At 40.6% G+C, this 23,904-nt stretch overlaps 1 protein-coding gene across 1 annotated transcript; it reads left to right on the plus strand.

Moving 5' to 3' along the window:
• The first annotated feature begins 1,462 nt into the window (after positions 1 to 1,462).
• On the plus strand, positions 1,463 to 18,388 carry LOC127636182 (long-chain fatty acid transport protein 6). Its single transcript, XM_052116608.1, has 10 exons — positions 1,463 to 2,004; positions 5,277 to 5,483; positions 8,149 to 8,307; positions 10,028 to 10,152; positions 10,368 to 10,562; positions 10,715 to 10,805; positions 11,098 to 11,296; positions 12,855 to 12,952; positions 13,221 to 13,351; positions 16,969 to 18,388. Exons 1-10 carry the CDS (start codon positions 1,527 to 1,529, stop codon positions 17,143 to 17,145), a joined length of 1,860 nt encoding a protein of 619 aa, XP_051972568.1. The 5' UTR covers positions 1,463 to 1,526; the 3' UTR covers positions 17,146 to 18,388.
• Positions 18,389 to 23,904: the final 5,516 nt, after the last annotated feature.

Below are 23,904 nucleotides of genomic sequence, written 5' to 3' on the forward strand. Positions count from 1 at the left end.
GTAATATTTAGAATTATCAGATTAATTTCTTAAATAAAATGTACCCTACCTCTGAGAAATGCTTCTCTTCTCCTCGAATGTGTTAATTTAATCAAAAACATGAATAATTAGTAATACTGTAAAAAATATATATATATTTACAGTAATTTAAAATTACATTTCCCCTGTCATGTCAAAGCCAGTGGCAGAGCTAAAGGTTGGCCAAGGGTGGCCGTGGCCACCATGGACCAAAGTCTTTAGTCATTTCTTTGGTAATTCTTTGGCACAATTTAGTTATTTAGATGTGAAATCATCTGTACAAACTTAACGTGTGCACACCTTAACATCGCTGCACCTCTCCCTCATCACCTCTCTGTCATTGTATCCACTCAACCCCCCCACCACAGTCCGATGATATAAAAATGCTGCCCAGGCATTTCTGTGCCACCACAGATTGATCTCTTGCCCCTGCCTGGCCACCCCTTTGAAAAACTCCTTGAAAAACTCCTGGCTCCACCCCTGGCCAAAGCCCTGTTTTCAGCAGTCACGTAACCCTTAAGAAATATATTCTAAGGATTTGCTACTTGAGAAACATTTCTGCTTGTTAGAACAGATGAAACACTACTTCATGAAGTGTGAACATCACAATACAGGGTCTTTTTTCAGTTGCTGAAGTATTGAGTGCACATGCATTTCTAGTTTTGGTTTTGAAAAATGGCCGAAACGTTTCAGTCTATTGTTGTTTTGAGAGGTGAAGTCGATTCCAGGCACTGCCATCTTGACAGAAGAAATCAAACCGGGACAGAGAGGGAAATGGACGGTCAAGAAGCACAACAACAAGAACACAAGCAAATCAGAGTCTCTAGTTTGAGAAACAGACCACTCTCACATGTCTTAAACTGACAGAGTCAATGAGCAGAACATGCAAACAGCGGTTTCACCTGAAACAGTGAAGAGACTCGGAGACACTCGCAAATAAAACAAAGACAATAAAACGTTCAAAAGAACTTGAGTGCTAAACGATCAGAAAATAGTATTATAGATGGATGAATCAAAGTTTGTTTGAAAAGATACGTGAGAAGTGTCTTAAAAATCTGTGACATCTTTTGACAAGCGTTACCGAGAGCGTGGGATGAAACTTGAAGGCGCAGTCCACCCCTTTACATAGTATAATTGTCTTAGTTTTATATAGACAAACATATTAACTATCTAAACATCCTTAAGCAATTGCATAATTAGGCATATTTTCCTCGAATATGTCTGGAATTATCGTTGTTTCTTAGCCCATTGGCCATTTATTTAATACAGTGCTTTAAACATAATTATAGCAAAAGTACTAGTGGTTTTAATCCCTGGGTTCGAGGTTGAGATTCCAGTGACTCCCTGTGCTTCCTGCCATTGATGTGGGTATGTGTGTGTTTGTCCAAGTGTAATGAATAGTTGCTGGAGTGAAGCGGTCATCCGCATGCGCAGTCGTGTTTGAGGGCATATCGATATAGAGGAAAGATTCCAGCAGCTCAACAGACGTTTTCATCAGTTATACAATCATGATGAACTGGGCCATCAGCACCGTCGCTGTCGGGATTGTCACGCTGCTTGTCATTCAGAGGAGGTTTTACCCCTACTTTTGGTACGACTTGATGTATTACGCGAAACTTCGTCGGGTCGGTCGTGCGATGATGGCGCGGATGAAGAGCGGCGTGATCACTTATCTGCAGTGCTTTGAGCTTCAGGCCAGAAGAATCCCGCACAAACCGTTCCTTGTGTGTGAAGAGCAAGTCCTGGCGTACAGAGACGTGGATGTGCGGGCTAACAGATTCGCAAACGTGTTTAAATCTCACTGTGGACTGAAACATGGAGATGTGGTGGCTCTGTTGATGAGCAATGAAGCGGATTTCATCTGTGTTTGGTTCGGACTCTGTAAACTGGGTTGTGAAGTCGCGTTTCTCAACTTTAACATCAAATCTCAGTCACTGCTGCACTGTCTGCAGACCTGTGGTGCCACAGCGCTCGTTATTGCTTCAGGTAAATGATCTATGAGCTAACACATCTACACTGCGAGCGACGCGACGCGACGCGACGCGACACACACGCAACGCTCTGATTATAAAGCGAAATTCTGCACGAGTTTGTTTAATAGAATGGTTCATATCAGTTTTGTACACACTTGACAGAGTTTCTTAGTATCTCATGAAACCCCTTTTTAATGCTTTAACGCTTGATATTAGTTTTGTGGGTAATAATACCTAGTCTGTTGTTTAATCTGTTTATAAGGTGATGTATTATTATTATTATTATTATCATGAAGGAAAAGCACATCCAGCACCGCTTCAGTCCTCAGGATGTTGTGTCTCATGAAGTTGCTTGAGAGAGAATTATCAGAGAGTACAGCTGAAATCTACACACACGAGCTCAAATAGAGCAATGCTTTCATAAAGTTACCATGTTTTGGTCAGTACATAGTTTAGTTATAAAATCTACACATTCAATAATAATAATAATAATAAAAAAACAACAATAATTATAATTCATAATAGGCTAATTCCCATTCTTCCATTTGTGTTATTTAAAGGGGATAGTTCACCCAAAAATTACTCACCCTCATGTCATCCCAGATGTGTATGACTTTCTTTATTCTGCAGAACACAAATTATGATTTTTTTAGAAGAATATTTCAGCTCTGTTGGTCCATACAATGCAAGTGAATGGTGTCCAGAACTCAGAAGGTCCAAAAAGGACATAAAGGAGAAATAAAAGTAATCCATACGACTCCAGTGGTTTAATCCATGTCTTCTGAAGCAATATTATAGGCTTGGGTGAGAAACAGGTCAATATCAATATTTAAATGTAAATCTACACTTTCACATTCAGCCACCTACTGGTTGGGGCTGGTCAAATGTACAGGTTGATAGTAAAAAACATCACTTCTGAATACATGGATTAAACCACTGGAGTCGTGTGGATTACTTTTATTTCTCCTTTATGTCATTTTTGGACCTTCAGAGTTCTGGTCACCATTCACTTGCATTGTATGGTCCAACAGAGCTGAAATATTCTTCTAAAAATCTTCATTTGTGTTCTGCAGAAGAAAGAAAGTCATACACATCTGGGATGGCATGAGAGTGAGTAAATTATGAGAGAATTAACATTTTTGAGTGAACTATCCCTATAATAGTTTAGATGGTTTTACTATGAATTTAAAATGCAGAAAGGTGTAATATTGAGTAATTGTGTTTGAACTAGTCACTGGTACTGTAGTTATTTGTGTCTCTCTAACACTGCTGTCCACACATGCACTCATTTTACTGGCCTACTTCCCATCAAATAACTCTTGAACACACATAAACATGTTTCATCTTGTGAGGACGTCACCCGCCTGTGCCGAGAGACAGAACGCTTTACTCCAGCTCTCCATATTAACGAGACAAGTTTCAGGCAGATTATTGCATGTTACTCTGTTCAAGGATTTTTAAATTTTAAACAGGGAGTTTAGTAAGTGCTTAAAGGGTTAGTTCACCCAAAAATGAAAATTCTCTCATCATTTGCGCACCCTCATGACAACCCAGATGCGTATTACTTTCTTACTTCTGCAGAACACAAATGAAGATTTTTTAGAAGAATATTTCAGGGTGCAAACATTTTGAAGCTCCATAAATCACATAATCAACATAATATTATAGGTGTGGGTGAGAAACAGATCAATATTTAAGTCTCTGTGTGTTTTTGGTGATTTGCATTCTTCGTGCATATCGCCCCCTACAGGGCAGTGAGAAGAATTTATGGTAAAAACAAACTTAAGTATTGATCTGTTTCTCTCCCACACCGATAATATCTTTTGAAAACATGGATTAAAACTCTGGAGTCATATAGAGTAATTTTTGATGATGATTTATGTGAATTTTGGAGCTTCAACATCTTGGCACCTATTCACTTGAATTGTATGGACCTAAAGTGCTTAGATATTCTTCTAAAAAGCTTCTGCAGAAGAAAGAAAGTCATACACATCTGGGATGGCTTGAGAGTGAGTAAATGATGACAGAATTTTCATTTTTGGGTAAACTATCCTTTAAATGATTTGTAAAGGTACATTATTTGTGGTTTGTTCTTATGAAGCACAATCGTTTAACAAGTGGTGCATTATAAGTGTTGAAAATTCTTTGAATGTTGGCTTGACAAGAATGATGTCTGAAAGGAAAACAAATCTTTCAAGTTTAAATGTTATTTAGGCAGTAGGTCATTTGAATGCTTGGACAGGTTGAGGAAATATTTTTATTGGGAAAGCTTGTTACAAATGTGTTGTGGATGGTATCTAGGGCATGGTTAAGGTGTTGTGTGTTGTTAGGGTGTTCTTCTTAGAGGTCGCTTGTGCATTGCTAACCCTTACAAAAATTCTAGAGTTCTTGCAAATTTGCTGAAAACTTGCCACAAATTCACCTCTCATTATTTTCACATGCAAATGAGCTTGGTATGTTTGCCAGAAGTTTGCAGCTCTTCACCGGTAGTGGTGTACCTGCAGCAAACCTGACAATTAAGAATTTGCCGCAACGCTCATTCGCATTTGAAAATAATGAGTGCATGTTTGCGGCAACTCTAGATTTTTTGTAAGGGAAGGTGTTTTGCGTTGTCTAGGTGGTTTCGAAAGCATTTACTCCAGCGCTCTGTGTTTTGGGGTGATCTGGGAGGTTGCTAGGGCATTGTTGGTGTGTCCTGGGATGTTGCCAGGGCATTGTCTGGGGGATTTCTAGGGTATTTCCAAGGTGTTCTGTGTTTTTAGGGCATTGTTAAGGTATTTTATGATGTTAGGCTGTTCTAAAAGGTTGCTAGGGCATTGCTAGGCTATTCTGCATGTGGTTACTAGAGAGCTGGACAAAATTCACGAGTTCACAAACATTCAGAGACAGACTCTGAGTTTTGGTAGAATGTTTTTTTATGTCCACTACAGGGAAGACATAAGTCTGATATAGCAAAAATAAATGATCAATTATCAGTTTATTTAGTTTAGTTTATTCTGCAACAGCAATGCATCTTTTGAAAGAATATAATTTGTATTGGTAGCTGGCCCGAAATTCATTTAAATGTAGGAGTTTTGAAAAAAATTAATGTGAAGCTCTTAAGAATATATTACTATATTATCATTATGATGACAGAAAAAAGTACATATTGTTTTGATAAAGTACATTTGACATTATTTCTGTTGTACATATGAACATAATGTGTATTTTTTGTTTACATATACATTTAAATACACTTTTAATCCTGATGCTACCCAATGACATGAAGTTCCTCCATGTTTGTAGACTTGGTTTCACATGTGGATGACGTTGTACAGACGCTGACAGATAGCGGGGTAGATGTTTGGGTGACGGCAGAGAACTCTTCACTGCAGAACATCAGGACGCTGTTGGATAAGCTGGAATCGGCTTCTGCAGAGAAGCCTGTGATTGATGCTCCTCAGCCAAACCTCATGTCCAACTTCCTGTTCATCTTCACATCTGGCACTACAGGTACATCACACACACTCCATCAGAACAGAGAGAATTAGATATAGACCAATATAGATTTTCTTACAACCAATACTAATGCCAATGTTTGTTATGCTGTATGTCTTATAACAGGTATGCAGAATCGAAGTTTAAAGCTTTTTTTGTTTAAGTTGTTTATTTTTTATCGATGCTTATTTCTGAATTTTTGCACAATGGTAACAAAAATTATTTGACTACAACAATAAACGTTATAGCATTAGCATTAGCATTAGCCTACGAATATTTTAATAATTGTAATATACACTCACCTAAAGGATTATTAGGAACACCTGTTCAATTTCTCATTAATGCAATTATCTAATCAACCAATCACATGGCAGTTGCTTCAATGCATTTAGGGGTGTGGTCCTGGTCAAGACAATCTCCTGAACTCCAAACTGAATGTCAGAATGGGAAAGAAAGGTGATTTAAGCAATTTTGAGCGTGGCATGGTTGTTGGTGCCAGGCGGGCGGTCTGAGTATTTCACAATCTGCTCAGTTACTGGGATTTTCACGCACAACCATTTCTAGGGTTTACAAAGAATGGTGTGAAAGCGGAAAAACATCCAGTATCGCGGCAGTCCTGTGGGCGAAAATGCCTTGTTGATGCTAGAGGTCAGAGGAGAATGGGCCGACTGATTCAAGCTGATAGAAGAGCAACTTTGCCTGAAATAACCACTCGTTACAACCGAGGTATGCAGCAAAGCATTTGTGAAGCCACAACACGCACAACCTTGAGGCGGATGGGCTACAACAGCAGAAGACCCCACCGGGTACCACTCATCTCCACTACAAATAGGAAAAAGAGGCTACAATTTGCAAGAGCTCACCAAAATTGGACAGTTGAAGACTGGAAAAATGTTGCCTGGTCTGATGAGTCTCGATTTCTGTGGAGACATTCAGATGGTAGAGTCAGAATTTGGCGTAAACAGAATGAGAACATGGATCCATCATGCCTTGTTACCACTGTGCAGGCTGGTGGTGGTGGTGTAATGTGTGGGGGATGTTTTCTTGGCACACTTTAGGCCCCTTAGTGCCAATTGGGCATCGTTTAAATGCCACAGCCTACCTGAGCATTGTTTCTGAACATGTCCATCCCTTTATGACCACCATGTACCCATCCTCTGATGGCTACTTCCAGCAGGATAATGCACCATGTCACAAAGCTCGAATCATTTCAAATTGGTTTCTTGAACATGACAATGAGTTCACTGTACTAAAATGGCCCCCACAGTCACCAGATCTCAACCCAATAGAGCTTCTTTGGGATGTAGTGGAATGGGAGATTCGTGCCCTGGATGTACATCCCACAAATCTCCATCAACTGCAAGATGCTATCCTATCAATATGGGCCAACATTTCTAAAGAATGCTTTCAGCACCTTGTTGAATCAATGCCACGTAGAATTAAGGCAGTTCTGAAGGCAAAAGGGGGTCAAACACAGTATTAGTATGGTGTTCCTAATAATCCTTTAGGTGAGTGTAAGTAATACCACATATGTACATATTGGTTATTATTAGTATTGTTTATAAAGCTTTCTAAGAAAAATACAAACTGTAATTACAGCACAATCACAGTCCAGCTGTAATTTAGTTTGGCTGGTGCAACAGCGAGTGCTAAACAATATATTGATTATTTATACTTATTTTCAATATCATTTCTGTTCGCCTTTACAGTCAGTTGTTGATTAAAAAAAACTCAATCCATGTGCACTCAATCAATACTCTTCTGAGATGCTCGCTAACCTGATGCTGTTCTTAAAGAGACAGTTCTGTTTTAGCGCTTATTTTGTATATCAATGTAAATAACCACAGCCCATATAGGGATGTCAATAGATAAAAATTGCAATTAATCAATTATTCTTTTTTTTTCTTTCTTTTTTCCCCCTTTTTCTCCCCAATTTGTAATGGCCAATTCCCAATGCACTCTTAAGTCCTCGTGGTGGTGTAGTGACTCGCCTCAGTCTAGGTGGTGGAGGACGAATCTCAGTTGCCTCCATGTCTGAGACCGTCAATCCGCTTATCTTATCACATGGCTTGTTGACCGTGTTACTACGGAGCCTTAGCGTGTGTGGAGGCTTCACGCTATTCTCCGCGGCTTCCACGCACAACTCGCCACGTGCCCCACCGAGAGCGAGAATCACACATTCGCAACCACAAGGAGATTACCCCATGTGACTCTACCCTCCCTAGCATCCGAGCCAATTTGGTTGCTTAGGAGACCTGGCTGGAGTCACAATAAATGTTTCTTAATTGATCACATATGAGGTATTTTCCCAACCTGTTGATGTTAATTGGAATGCCACCTGCAGTGACAAAGAGAGCTAGCATGAGAAATACCTTGCAAGTGATTGAGTGCTTGAAATGGCCAGCTCCTAGCACTTTTTACTGCAAATAAAGACAGATGTGAAGAGTCTGCAGATTTTTGCCCTTGGGCTGGACTAATTATTTCAATTTTATTAAAGAAACTGTTTTATTCCCACTAATTTATTCTGTTCTATTGGTTCATTCTTTGCACACTTGCAGTATGTTATACTGTTACTGTACATTAACATCTCTGCTGAAACATGTTAACCTCTACTTAACCTGAAGTTATCAGCAAGTGAAGTTAAACTTTAACTTATACTGTGTGTCCCTCTCTATCTCAGGACTGCCCAAAGCAGCTCGCATCAGTCACATTAAAGCAGTGATGTGTATGGCGTTTCTGCGTATGTGCGGAGCACACGCTGATGATCGAGTGTATCTGACACTGCCGCTCTATCACATGTCTGCATCCCTCCTCGGCATTGGTGGTTGTATTGAACTCGGTGCGATCAACTCAACAACTTATGTGTTTTTAAATAGACATTTCACATAAACAATCAGATTCTTACTTTAACTTGTGAAACTTCAGCATGATGCTGTTTTACCTCTCTGTGATATGAAAGACCCCATGAAATCAAAACTGTAGTTTTGTGGCTTGTAGTCTATGTCTAATAGCTTCTAAGGTCATACACAAATCGAATAACATACGTTGATAAAATGATCAGGGAAATGAAAACAGAAATGACATCTAAAAATAGACCAATTTACACATTTGTTGTTTTGACATTTTCTACTGTCACAGATAATGATCATATGTTGTGCAATCTATGATTGATATAGAAATGCCAATGGTGCAAAGACATTCAATTACATTTTGAAATATTACTTAAAATATCAGGGGGTACTTTAAAGGGATAGTTCACCCATAAAATTAAAATCTCTTATCATTTACTTCAGAACACAAACAAAGATGTTTTGAAGAATACTGTATTTCAGCTCTGTAGGTCCATACAATGCAAGTGAATGGTGACCAGAACATTAAAGCTCAAGAACGTACATAAAGGCAGATCAAAAGTAATCCAGATGACTCCAGTGGTTAATCCACATCTTCTGAAGCGACATACTGTATTTTCCGGAAATAAAGTCGCACCGGGTCAAAATTGCGTGGACAGAGGTTGCATTTTTCAGGCACTAGTCCTGGGAGCACCAGCCTGACTTCCCTTCAGACACTCGGATGTCAAACGTGCTCCATGAAGATTACAGTACCTCAGAATTTACAGATCGTATTACAGTGTTTTTTCCCCTTTTTCACCCAATTTGGAATGCTATATTCCCAATGCGCTTTTTTAAGTCCTCGTGGTGGTGTAGTGACTCGCCTCAATTCAGGTGGCGGAGGACGAATCCCAGCTGCCTCCGAGTCTGAGACGTCAACCTGCGCATCTTATCATGTGGCTTGTTGAGCGCATTGACATGGAGATATAACGCATGTGGAGGCTTTACGCCATCCACCGCAGCATCCAAGCACAACTCACCATGCACCCCACTGAGAAAAAAACACATTATAGCGACCACGAGGAGGTTACCCCATGTTACTCTATCCTCCCTAGCAACCGGGCCAATTTGGTTGCTTAAGAGACCTGGCTGAAGTCCCTCAGCACACACTGGGATTCAAACTAGCGAACTCCAGGGGTGGTAACCAGCATCTTTACCACTGAGCTACCCAGGCCCCTGATATTGTATCATCTTATTGATATTGAACTCAGGTGTATATCCACAGTATCTCAAGAGAATCCCACCCCTACCCAATACCACCTGAAACCGACTAGCAGTAGCAAGTAGCAAATCATGTCCATAGTTTCTGCCCCAACTTCCTGCTTCAGTTGGAAATAAGCGATAGGAGAAATGTGCCTCAGGTTTTTTCTGGTAGGCCACTCAGCCTTACAGGCTCCATAAATTGAGGATTAGGATTAAGGTGGGGGTGGGGTTGGGACATCTGCTGCCTGCCAGGAACTAATAGAGGCACATTTGTACAACTGGTTAGAAAATACATTAATACAGGAAAGAAATCTGCTCTCGTCAAGCCATTTCATGGGGTCTTTAAGGAAATGTTGCCTATAACAAAATTAAAACTTGTCTGAAATAAGAGTTTCTCATGTTTATTCATGTCTTTACTAAGGGAATCATAACATAAATGTAATCATAACATGTAGCTTTGAATTTTAGGGGCAACATGTGTTTTGAAGAGGAAGTTCTCTGCCAGTCAGTTTTGGAAGGACTGTGTAAAGTTTGATATCACTGTGTTTCAGTATATCGGAGAACTCTGTCGATATTTGATCCATCAACCTAAGGTACTAATGTTTCCACAGCAAACATATTCTTTCTCAGCTTTACTACACAACACTACATACACAATAGAGTAATAAAGCAAAACCATCATATTAAACACCCGTCTTATCTGTGTTTATTACAGTGTTTCATCAGAGATAAGATTTCATTGTGTTAAAATGGTGTTCATCATTCAAGGTGTCTGTCTCGTCAAACGCTTATGTTTGTTTGTTAACAGACTGAAGAGGAAAAGGCTCATCACGTTCGGCTCGCGGCAGGAAGTGGGCTTAGAGCCGATGTTTGGAGAGAGTTTGTTAGACGTTTCGGGAAAATCCAAATACGTGAAGCTTATGGTTTAACGGAGGCCAGTATTGGCTTCGTCAATTACACGGAAGAAATCGGACCCATCGGGCGAGCAAGTTATCTCAATAAGGTCAGTTATTCATTACAAGGTTTAATAAGGTTTACAGTAAGTAGTATGCAGTCAAATACAAATGAGATGCAGATAAAGTCAGTTATGCAGTGTTCATTGAAACAGAAATCCTGCAGTAAAACCACTGATATGACTGTACTTTCTGATTTCAGCTCAGTTTACCTTTTGAGTTTTTAAAATGTGATCCACAATCATATGAACCTATACGGACTGAGACAGGATTCTGCATTAAAGTGAATAAAGGTGAGATCATTCAAATTTTAATACATTAAAATTTTTTGAATTGTAAAAGAATTTAAAAACTATTTTAATCAGAATACTGCTGTACATTGCTTGCAAACAGATTCCAATAATGTGCTTACAACAGAGAATTGCTGTCAAGAAAATCTACCTTCGGAAAAACTGACATTGACTTAGCATGACAATAGGAAGGCATTTGTTTTGTTGGATAAAATGGATGTGTATACATGTGGACAATTTTAAAGATGAACTGAAAATGACATAAAGAGCAGAACATTTTTATTATGTGATTTAGGTGAAACAGGGTTACTGGTGGCTCCAGTGATGTTCAGCAACCCTTTCCTGGGTTACGCTGGAGATAAAGTCATGTCAGAGATGAAGCTCCTGAGGAACGTCTTTAAGACTGGAGATGTTTACTTCAACACTGGAGATCTGATGCTGCAGGACCACAGAGACTTTGTCTATTTCAAAGACAGAATTGGAGACACGTTCAGGTCCATTCTTCACTGTTTGAAGCCTTATATTTGAAAATATGTGATGTCCATGTGCTGAAGTTTAATGTCTAACGAACATTAACGTTGTGTCACGAGGAATAACAGGGAAGGCTGTATAGGGATGTTAATGGTTAATCGATTAATTGTCGTTAATAATTTCATCGATAAAGCTAATGAGTTTACCAGTATATTCAGTTCGTTCAGTGAAGGGGCGTATTCGTCCAGTGGGATCAACCAATGATATATTCCTTCAAAGCCTGCTCTCGAGTGCTATTGGCTCACGTTAAAGTCAGTCTTTAAAAGCACTAAAACGTAAGACAAATTTTAACATTTACAAAAAGACAAAGACACTTAAACACCATAACCATTTTCACCACAAATGGCAGCTCTTATTTTCCTATATTTTGTCTAATGCTGGGCTTAATTATTACCAAAACAATGAAGTTGTTCAAGAAAAATGGCCCTGAAATGCAATTGTCCTCGTGCTCCATCACCAGACAGATTCACGGTAATCTTCCTGTCGCCTTTGAAGGAATACAATATTAAGGTTGTACAAAGTAAAATTTATTTTTAAAAATGCTATCAAAGTGGATAGCAGGCACAACAACGCTGCTATAACTCTGGCCTAGATTGAATGGCTCACATGTTTGCAACATATTACAACAAATAAAATTAATTTGAATATCTCCTTTATCCCAGTCCACACTACATGCAAATACAATATTTTCAAATGTATCCAATTCGGAGAGTGTTTTCGAAAAGCTCAGTTTTTGCTGGACAAAAATGCCATCTCAGTGTGGACAGAATGCCAAAATGTAGAGAATTGATCATTTAGCTTGAGTTGGTCCCACTTGATTGTGTTTTGGTGTTGGTCTGGGGGGTATTAGAAGTTTCAGAGGGGTCACATGGAAAATATGCAAATTGTGAGATATCACAAAAAAAGAAAGTCGCTTATATGGGCAGTCGTGGGTTGCATTTTTTTGGGCTTATTTCCAGAATGCAATTTTAAAACTTAAAAGTATATTTATTGAAAAGACATTATTTTATATAATGTATATACTATGTGTATGCTTTCTATGCAAAACATTGAAATTAAGAGAAAATGTATTTCCCCTCCCTGAACATAAAAATGCCCCCCAAAAATCTCATCCTAGTACTGGCCTTGGACTGCACTTTTGTTTGATATGAAGAGTATTCCCCAACAGTAGGCAGCAATGTTGATTACACAATTGTTGTGTTTATTGGCTTATTTTCGGTCTATATATATATTTACAAACCTTGAGGAAATTAAGAGAGTTCTTTAGATTTTAGAATTGATTTGAACTGACCTGTCTGTTTTAACGGACTCTGATGAGTGTGAGGACAGTTGGACTAGATAAATTGTTTCATGTCTTTGGTTTATTTCTGAAACTTTAATGAATGCTGATGTCCTGCACTCTGATAATGTTTACTCTGCGAGCACTGGAAACACGAAGCTCACTGAGCAGAGATCATCAGCCCAGGGGTTCAACACGACTTGTGTGTACATCGCTGATCATGTTCATGTGTTTGTTTTCAGATGGAAAGGAGAGAATGTGTCCACTACAGAGGTGTGCGAAGTGTTGGGCTGTCTGGACTTCCTGCAGGATGTCAGTGTTTATGGGGTCACTGTACCAGGTGAATTGAGTTACTCTTGGATTAATACTGAATCAAGTCAAATACGGTAATATTTAGACCTTTTTAAGTTGCATTTTCACTTTTCACCAATGTAAAAACATTCCTAAAAAAGTACTAAATGCATTTGACATTTTTCAAAATAGCGTTACAGATAAGTATAGTAGTTTTAGCTAACGGTGTTATCACATCATTCTTCAGTCTTAACTACACCAGCTGACATCACTGTACACTGAGACAATTGTGAATAATGGCTGATGTTTTTGAGCAGGTTATGAGGGTCGGGCTGGAATGGTGGCTGTGGTGATGAAGGACGGTCATGAGTTGGAAGGGGAGCGACTCTACAGTCATCTGCTTCAAACTCTTCCTCCGTATGCCTGGCCCTGGTTTCTAAGAGTTCAGGTACATTATGGAGCTGATCAAATACTGACTCGTGCTGTTTCATTCAAATCTTCAGAATGATTCTCATATTTTCTCAATGTTAAAGATGTTGTAATGGTTGCTTGACAATTGTCTGCATTCAGTGCTTAGATGTAGACATCAGCACTTGACTTAAACAGTGATTAGTGAGTTTAATAATGAACATGATTTGTTGAGGTGGCTTTGTTTAATGTCCTTTGTTAACGGATAGAAAAGGATCTCGGGATGCACTGGGTATGGATGCCTTAATAGGTCCTCTATGGAAGCGAGCAGTGCATCGCTACTCAACAATTGATTACAGGATTATTATCAATGGTGCTGTTGTGCACATGCCATGTAGAATGTGTTGATTATAATCAGAGCGATCTTTGTCGCCTCACTTCAAGTTCCCCTTCTGTCACCCGCTCGATGTGTCGATGGAGTGACACTAGAGGTCGATCTTGAGAGCCCGAAGCACCCTCGGATCTTTGAGAAAAGGCCAATGAGAAGTTGGCGAATTGGCGAGTTGAATTCGCTCTCATCTCATGTCACAACTCGCCCGTCGTCTCCTCCTCTGGAGGCGGCTCAGGTCACTGCGTGCCACTCACACCTTGGGCAACCTCAACGTTTCAGCATATGCTCTGTCACGGCAGGTAACGCTCAGGTGAGAGTGGAGACTCCACCCTCAGGTTGTCCAGCTGATTTGGAGTCGATTCGGCAAGGCACAGGTTGACCTGTTCGCCTTCCAGGAATCCTCCCACTGCCCGCTCTGGTATTCCTTGACGGGAGCTCCCTGAGGACACAGACGCGCTGGCACACAGCTGGCCCCGAGGGCTGCGCAAATATGCATTCCCCCCAGTGAGCCTACTTGCACAGGTTCTGCTAACTGGTCTACCGCCCGCTGTGGTTAACACGATCATTCAGGCTAGAGCCCCTTCTATAAGGCAGCTCTATTCCCTGAAGTGGTGTATCTTCGCTAAGTGATGTTCTTCCCAGAGTGAAGACCCCCAGAGCTGCGCAGTCGGGTCAGTGCTTTCCTTCCTGCAACAGAAGTTGGATGGGCAGCTGTCCCCTTCCAATCTCAAGGTCTATGTAGCTGCTATAGCAGCACACCACGACGTGGTTCAATGTAAGTCCCTCGGGAAGCACGACCTGATCATCAGGTTCCTGAGAGGCGCTAGGAGGTTGAACCCTCCTAGACCGCTCCTCTTTCCCTCATGGGAACTCTCCATGGTCCTCTCAGGCCTACAGAGAGCCCCCTTCGAGCCCCTCGAGTCAGTTGAGTTAAAATCAGTCTCGCTGAAGACTGCCCTCCTGACCATGCTCACTTCCACCAAGAGGGTCGGGGACCTGCAAGCATTCTCTGTTAGTGATGAGTGCTTAGAGTTCGGTGCGGAAGACTCTCACGCAATCCTGAGAGCCCGGCCGGGCTATGTGCCCAAGGTTCCCACAACCCCCTTCAGGGATCAAGTGGTGAGCCTACAAGCGCTGCCCCCGGAGGAGGCAGACCCAGCCTATTATTAGTGTCCGGTGCATGCTTTGTGCATCTATTTGGATTGCATGCAGAGCTTTAGACGCTCTGAGCAGCTCTTTGTCTGCTTTGGTGGACAGCAGAAAGGGAACGCTGTCTCCAAACATAGGCTTGTCCACTGGATCGTGGACGCCATAGCGCTGGCCTATCTGGTCCAGTCAGTGCCTGCCCCTTTTGGGTTCGAGCACACTCCATGAGAGTTATGGCATCCTCGTTTGTACTGGCCAACGGCACCTCTCTAGCAGTCATATGTAAGGCAGCGGGCTGGGCAACAACCAATACCTTTGCAAGGTTTCACAGTCTCTGGGTTGAGCTGGTCTCATCTCGTGTTCTTTCAGGTGTGAACAGGTAAGCAAGTTTCGTTGCATGGACAGCTGGACATGTGTACTGTTTGTGCATAGCGCCTTTCCCCTCCAAGAAGGTGAAGCCACGTGCTCTTCTCTCCCATGCGTGTTCACAACTTGTGAACCCTGGATGTTCTTTCTCCTAGCTCTCTAACTCTGCAGAGGAATTCGTGGTCAGACCCAGCACTTGTGCTACATGCCCTGGGTAAGTGCTCCACAGGTTTTCTGTTTCCTTGTTAACCTCCTGTGATGTATTTTCCACAGCACGGTCTCCCCCTTCCTTGTGGTAGACCCGCGTCTCCCTTGGTAGAGCCCTCTCTGCCCCAGTCACTGTGTTTTTTAATCTTTCCCCCCTACGAAGGGCAGGACTTACCACCGTGCCTCTCCCATGTACGGGCATTCGGCCCATTTGGTGTATTTGCCACTTTATCCTCCCCTCCTCTCCAGGGCAGGGTGTAGCCTCTGTGGGGTCTTTTCCCCCTGAAAAAATAGGAACGGGAAAGGACGCCTTCCCCGGCTTGTTTTATGAGCAGTGGTGGTGGCATAGTGGGCTAAAGCACATAACTGGTAATCAGAAGGTTGCTGGTTCGAACCCCACAGCCACCACCATTGTGTCACTTAACTTAAGGCACTTAACTCCAGGTTGCTCCGGGGGGATTGTTCCTGTAATAAGTGCACTGTAAGTCGCTTTGGATAAAAGCATCTGCCAAATGCATAAATGTAAATGTAAATGAGCATTATTAGGCCCCAGCTGAAACTATTTTCAATGGAGAGAAATACTTAGAGAGAAAAGGCTGCGGCTGGCACCCCCCTATTTGGTACGTCTCAGGGTTATGGGGAAGCACATGACATCTTGGGGCATCTGGGGAGGCTCCATGCAGCCCGAGTGTATCTGTTCCTACGCTCATAGTAGCTTGCCTACACCTGCATCGGCAGTTCTCGTGACCAGTTCAGTCATTGTGGCGTTTCGTATATGGGACCCTTAGTGTCACTTCATCAACACAATATCGAGCGAGTGACAGAAGGGGAACATCTCAGTTACTGTTGGAACTTCCGTTCCCTGATGGAGGGAATGAGACGTTGTGTCTCTCACGCCACAGACACAACTTTACCGCTGTAATGGTCGGGACCTTGTCTCGGCTCCTCAGTGCAAAACCTGACTGAATCCGCATCCCGATCTCCCTTTTATACCCGTATGTCGGGGGGAGTGGCATGCAAATTCAACTCGCCAATTCGCCAACTTCTCATTGGCCTTTTCTCAAAGATCTGAAGGTTCTTCCGGCTCTCAAGATCGACCCCTAGTGTCACTTCATCGACACAACGTCTCGTTCCCTCCATCAGGGAACGAAGGTTATTATGACAGTAACAGAGACGTTTTCTGTACTATGAAACAGGATTTAATAAGTCCGTGGTAAAAGTGAATTTGAGAGTTTGAGTTGTCCTCTCACCCTTGGGCCTCCTTTTTTTACCTGTTTATTACGCAATTCAATTCAAGTTCATTTGTATAGTGCTCTTCACAGTACAGATCGTTCCAAGGCAGCTTTACAGAGAGTAGTGCCTCACAAAAAGCACAGTGTGAAGGACAACGACTTCTCCAGTGGAATGTTCCAGCTATTCATGTGCTCATTACATTCCCATGTTCTCAACCTCATTGGTGAAACTCGCATTTGTGCAAAGCCGCATGCATTTGCTCGTTCTCTCCTGGCAGCCTTTTCACGTGTATGTTCTGCTGTTTTCTTCGACAGACGTCTTTACACATGACGGACACGTTCAAACAGCAGAAGATCAGACTGGTGCAGGAGGGCTTCAGTCCACATGCTGTTCAGCAGCCACTCTACTTCCTGAACACATCACAGAAGAACTATACCCCCCTCACTGTACCACTATATAAGGACATCATCTCAGGCAAGATCAGACTTTAGATGCATTGTAGGAAATGCAGTGACACAAGTTTAAATGCATCCACATCACAAGACGACACGTCCACTTTTTGCAGTTACTGGAAAACAGCTTTTATTTGTGCATATTACATAACCATGTAAATCTGGATCTGAAAACAAACCAGCAGACAAATTAACTCTTTTTATGTGGCCTTATAAGTGCTGGTGAAATGTTTGAGTGTTTGAGGTGTCTGTCACGTACTGAGCCAAAATAAACTGGAAAGACTGGTTCACTCAATCATGAACTTGCATTCATAGGATGGGAAACAAGATGCAGTGAAAGTGAGTGGTGACTGAGACTAACATTCTGCCTAACACCTCTATTTGTGTTCCTCTGAAGAAAGAAAGTCACAACATGAGGATGAGTAAATTATTAGAGAATTCATTTTTGGGTGAACTTTTCTTTGAAAGTGAGGCTGTTGTAGTAGGAGACAAATAGAAACATTGTAAGATCTTACAAAAAATGAATAGCAACGAATTCAAGGAATAGCTTGCAAACTTCAAATGCAAATATAACTTTCGTTCCTTTTTTGTTATTAACTGTTGCAGTATGACATCACAAAAAATACTTCCGTTTGTTTCAATTGAATATAACAGCAACATTTCATACTGATGTCATCTGTCATAACTGAACTGTTAACTGTAAACCTACGTAATGTCCTCCAGAATGAATGCAGTATCTGTGAGTATTTACAGTTCGGCACATGTCTGGAGTATACGTTTATAAATCTACTACTGGAGGATTTGGACTCACCTCAGAGTCTATGAATGGAGGAATTCAGTGTTCAACCTTTTATTTCAAAGGGTTTAAAAGATGCTTTTAAAATTTAAAGAGTGACAAACATAATTCTTAAGAAAGGCACATTGTGACAGTTCATTTATGTGTTAGTATATACAGTTATTGAGTAAATATATATGCTCTTGCAATCAGACAATACTAGACCTTTTCTGTGCTGTGGAGCAGTATAGGATAATTATTATTTTTGTTTTTATATATATATATATATATATATATATATATATATATATATATATATATATATATATATATATATATATATATATATATTAGTTTTTAGATCTAATACCAACATTTTTTATATGTGTTTCATGTACTGTAGTGCTGGACACTAGAAATATTCATGCTTTGACAATGACAATGTGTGATTGTAATTCCTTTAACGTTAGTATCTCACAATTACATGAACACAAGTTGTAATAAAGATCCAAGTATTCATACTTTCTATGTTTCCACTCATTTTGGACATTTGAGAAACTTTGGATTGGATTATGTTTGCATTTTAATTTCAAATTACATAACAAACATTACAAACAGAACAACCGCACTGCATTAGACAATCGCAAGAAAAAGAATAAGCGGAAAGAAAAAGAACAAGGGAAAAAACCTCAGTCAGAAGGAAAAAAATGTCATAACATTTTAGAGATGTGGCATTCTTGCCATTATTACTGAATTTAAGGGACTGAATAATATGAGAGATTTCAACCAAACAATTAAAACAAATAATAATAATAAAAAAATCTAAAATCTAGTAGACTATGTGTTAAACCACATGGTTCGGGAAAGTGATTTTGTGCCTCTGTGAAATGGTACCACGAGGTGCTGCTCACCCGCATATCGTAAGCTTCTGGTTGGCACGTAGTCTTGAAGTAGTGAATGTAGAGACGGAGGTTGTTCTGTAAGAGAGAATCAATTCCCTGAAACTGAGGCGAGCAACCATTGGCAACCAGTACAGTTCGATGAAGAGGCGTGATGTGTGCTTTCTTGGGCTAGTTGAAGACCAATTGGGTCACTGCAATATGGATCAGCTGCAGAGGTTTGAGTGTACATGCAGGAAGTCCTGTCAGAAGAGCATTGCAGTAGTCCAGTCTAGATAATACTGATTTTCTAATTTTGTGTGATTTGTTTTTCCAAATAAATTCAATAATATTGTTTATATCAACATTAATTTTGTCACTAACAAATAAAGACAATGAGGGATAAACAACGAGACAGGCCTTCAGCTTTAGATAGAAGAGCTCTGCCATAAATTGATAGGTTTATTTATTTATTTGTTTACAAATTGCTAAAAATAGATCTTGTTTTCTTTAATTTGGGGGAAAAGTTGCTGCCATGTCAACATTTCTTTACATAGAAAAATCCCCAAGTACTTAATGCCAGCTTTCACTGCTACTTTTTCCATAAATAAATCTTCAAAATCATAAAGACAAAGTAACTCATACTGATAAATATGGGTTTAGGGAGGAGGATATCTTCCCTGTAACACATAGCATTGAGATTACCTGCATTGACAACAAGCTCAGTCAGATGATGTTGTGACACACCGCCCCAGACCATGACGGACCCTCTGCCTCCAAATCGATCCTGCTCCAGAGTACAAGCCTCAGTGTAAAGCTCTTTCCTTCAATGATAAACGCCAGTCCGACCATCACCCCTGATGAGACAAAACTGCGACTCGTCAGTGAAGAGCACTTTTAGCCAGTCCTGTCCAGCGAAGGTTGGTTTGTGCCCATAGGCAACGTTGTTGCCGGTGATGTCTGGTAAGACTTGCCTTAAAACAGGCCTACAAGCCCTCAGTCCAGCCTCTCTCAGCCTATACAGTTTGATCACTGATGGAGAGATTGTGCGTTCCTGGTGTAACTTGTGCATTTGATGTTGCCATTCTGTACCTGTCCCGCAGGTGTAATATTCGGATATACCGATGCTGGCCACATCTGCAGTCCTCATGCCTCAATGCAGCACGCCTATGTGCAAGTTCACGCAGATGAGCAGGGACCCTGAGCATCTTTCTTTTTGTGTTTTTCAGAGTCAGTAGAAAGGTCTCTTTACAGTCCTAAGTTTTTATAACTGTGACCTTAATTGCCTACCGTCTGTAAGCTGTTAGTTGCTTAACGACCGTTCCTCAGGTGCATGTTCATTAATTGTTTATGGTTCATTGAACAAGCATGAAAAACATAATTTAAACCCTTTACAATAAAGATCTGTAAAGTTATTTGGATTTTTTTCATAATTTAGTAATATATAATGCTTTTCCACCCTGTCTCTGGCCCTCTGACTGATACGCTCGGTTTTTGCCTCAGTGCTTTCTTTTAACTTCAATGCAAATGCCCGCCATTCTGATTGGCTCTTTATCAGGTTTGGGGATTGGAGAAATAAGTCCCTGTTTCATTGTGTGGTTCATGTCAGCTTTTAATCTACAGTGTTTAATCAAACTAATAAGAGGTTGTTTTAAAAAGTCCCCAAAGTGCAAACAAATGTAAACAGATAGGCAATCTTTTTTTCTCATAATTTCAATTTAATATACAGGTGCATCTAAAAAAAAATAATATTGTGGAAACTTTTTTGTTTTGTTTTAATGTTGATGATTACGGCTTACAGCTCATGGAAATCAAAAATCCAGTTTCTCAAAATATTAGAATAAAGAATTTATAATAAAGATTTTTTTCTTTTTTTTCAGAAGAAACCTTCTGAAATGTAGGTTCATTTAAGCACTTAATACTTGGTCGGGGCTCCTTTTGCACGAATTGCTGCATCAATGTGACAATCAGCCTGTGGCACTGCTGAGGTGTTACGGAAGCCGATGTTGCAAAGCCCTCTAAAATGTCCCGGTAGACGGCTGCGTTGACTCTGGACTTAATAAAGCACAGTGGACCAACACCAGCCGATGACATGGCTCTCCAAACCAACACAGACTGTGGAAACTTCACACTGGACTTCAAGCAACGTGGATTCAGCTGGATACGTCTGTGCGTGGTCTTGATGCACTGTCTCCAGCCTCAGTCCACTCCTTGTGAAGCTCCCCCAAGTTCTTGAATCAGCTTTTCTTGACAAATCTCTCAAGGCTGGTCAACTTTCCATGAATATGCTTTGATACAGCACTCTGCGAACAGCCAGCCCTTTCAGCAATGACCTTCTGTGGATTACCCTCCTTGTGGAGAGTGTCAATGAGTGTCTTCTGGACAACTGTGAGGACAGCAGTCTTCCCCATGATTGTGGTTGTGTGTACTGAACCAGACTGAGATGAAAGGCTCAGGAAAACTTTGCAGGTGTTTTGAGTTAATTAGCTGATTAGAACTCTTCTCAGGTCGACATTTCTTTATTATAAATTCTTTATTCTAATATCTTGAGATACTGGATTTTTGATTTCAATGAGCTGTAAGCTGTAATCAAGATTAAAAAAAAAATACCAAAAAATTAAAGGCTTGAAATATTTCACTTTATGTGTAATGAATCTAGAATATGTGAACGTTCCACTTTTTGAAAACAAAATGCACATTTTTTGAGATGCATCTGTATATCAAAATTAAAAAATAAAATCATCCTTAAAATCATAATTTATTCATGGAACCTTTGAATATGCAAAAGAAAATCATTGCATTTTTCTTGTGAAAATTGAGGTGTACATATTTTTGTGAAAAGAATATATAAAATTTGTTTGCATTTTATAATTCGATGTAAAATTAGCAAAGCCAAGTCATGACACATTTACCAATAACACACTTGTAAAGGCTCTTACACTGAAGGCTTATAACCACTAGAGGGCAGTAATTACCAATGTGTAAACATACATGTACATATTTTATCCACAAGTAAATCTAAATGTAGATATTGCACTTTTGTTGAGACAAATCCTGCAATGGACAAACATCTTAAGGGAAACCAATTAATGACAAGCATTGCCATGTTTTTCTTCACAATCCAGTGAACATTACAATAACAAACACAATAGATAAAACCTTCACTCAGTGGACATGTTCAGCAGCCTATCTTCTCAAACAGTTCTTATATTGTGTCAGAAGCCTGACAGGCTGAGGTTGTTTCAACTAAAGCGAGGCTAAGGTTTTATTATTCATGCATTGAGGTTCTTTAACTGTATGATAAATGAATTAGTAGAGAATAAATAATGACTTTAAAACTATTGAGCCATTTTACATTAAATAATAATAACCATATACCAACTGTTAATATTTCATCTGCTTGTCATTCTGCACTCATTGGAGACATATTGCCTTGCCAGTACTGTAGATGTGTTTAAAATCTTAGAGGGATCATTCATCCAATCAAGTCCTCACTTTTATAGTATGGAAAAAAGAGGCAATGAATTGGTAACCTGAAGATCACACACACACACACACACACACCCTGTTCTCCTCCACCTTTGCTTCTCTTCTCTATCCTACTTCTTTACTCTCTGTGAAGGACAATGTGTTTGTTATAGCATTTCATGACTTGTAAGTTACTTCAGGAGATGAAGGACTAAAGTTCACTGGGTTAAATTTCATCTAAAGGGGATTTGAGGTGTTTAGTTGCATCTGTTTGGCTGCCAGGACCTTTAATGGGGAATATATCTTGGATTGATGGTAAAGCTTCTGCTCATAAAGAAGTAGCTCTGAGGCGAGCTAAACAAGAATCTTTCAGAAGGTGAGGCTAATACAACATACATGAACACTAATGCTGCTTTTATTAATATAATGTAAGTTGGTCTGACTGTTATATATCAATGATATGTTGAACATATGTGTTTCTTCAACTCTCTGTGGACTTTAAAAAATAAACACTCTAAAAAACACTGTAATGGTAAGAGATGGGCAAGGAGGGAGGCTGGAATAGGCAGAACAGTCAATGTAAACTTTAATGACAAAACACAACTTAAAACAACATAAAACGAGGATACAGTGGCCGTGTGTGTCTCTCTTACTCTCCGGATCCCCTTTATCTTGCTCTCCCGCTGATCAACTGACTCAGAGCCGACCGCTCACCTTCATGGTCCGGCCATGCCCTCCTCCTCGTCACACTCCTCCCCCGCCAGATTCAGGCGCTGCCAATCTACTCCATCTCTGGAGGGGAGGCGCTGCCCTTCTGGCCGTTCCACCAGCCAGTTGTCCACCCTGCCTCCTGGGAACCTGGGGAAGAGACGAGGGGAGGGGAGAGGGGAGCAGGAGACACACAGAGAGAGAGAGGAGAGAGAGAGAAAACCTTCTCTCCCGTCCCCAGACACGCCGTCTCCCGGTCCTCAATCACTCCTCTGTCCTCTGGCAGACGACAGCCACTCCTCCCCGTTGGATGGCGGCGAGTTCTCCGACCCCTGGTGGATGGAACAGCTAGTTATACTAGCTCTCTAGCTGGCTTCTGACTAGTTTAGATTGCCACACTATTGACACGCATTGCATTGGCTGGTTCATAGCTAGATCATGGCTACCTTAAATGGATAGTTCACCCAAAAATGTAAATTCTCTATTATTCACTCACCCTCATGATGTCCCAGGTGTGTATGACTTTCTCTCTTCACCAGAACACATTTGAAGAAAAACTGAAAATATCTTAGCTCAGTAGGGCCTCAAAAAACACGGGAATGTAGATTTCTCTTTTAAAGCTCCAAAAATCACAGTTTTTGAAAAATAGTTAAGTACTTTTGAACTATAATCCAACATGAGGGTAAGCTTCATGAAAGGATGGAGTCCAAGCAGTCTCTCGTATGACATATTCGCATTGCCATGATACTGACGTTGTCTCACACCCTCCACTCAGTTGAGACATACTGGTTAAGCACAAAAACAACCATTGTGAATAAAGAAACAGATAAATACAGACCTAAACAAAACCAACTAAGTTTCTGTACAGCATTCCTCCTCCTCACTTGTAAACAGCGCTGCTCTTCTGGCTTTGACCCACTGTTTCAAGTGCCGATGCAATTACATCACACATACATCCTGCTGCAGAAC

The sequence above is a fragment of the Xyrauchen texanus genome, chromosome 43 (genome assembly GCF_025860055.1).
Source record: "Xyrauchen texanus isolate HMW12.3.18 chromosome 43, RBS_HiC_50CHRs, whole genome shotgun sequence".
NCBI lineage: Eukaryota > Metazoa > Chordata > Actinopteri > Cypriniformes > Catostomidae > Xyrauchen > Xyrauchen texanus.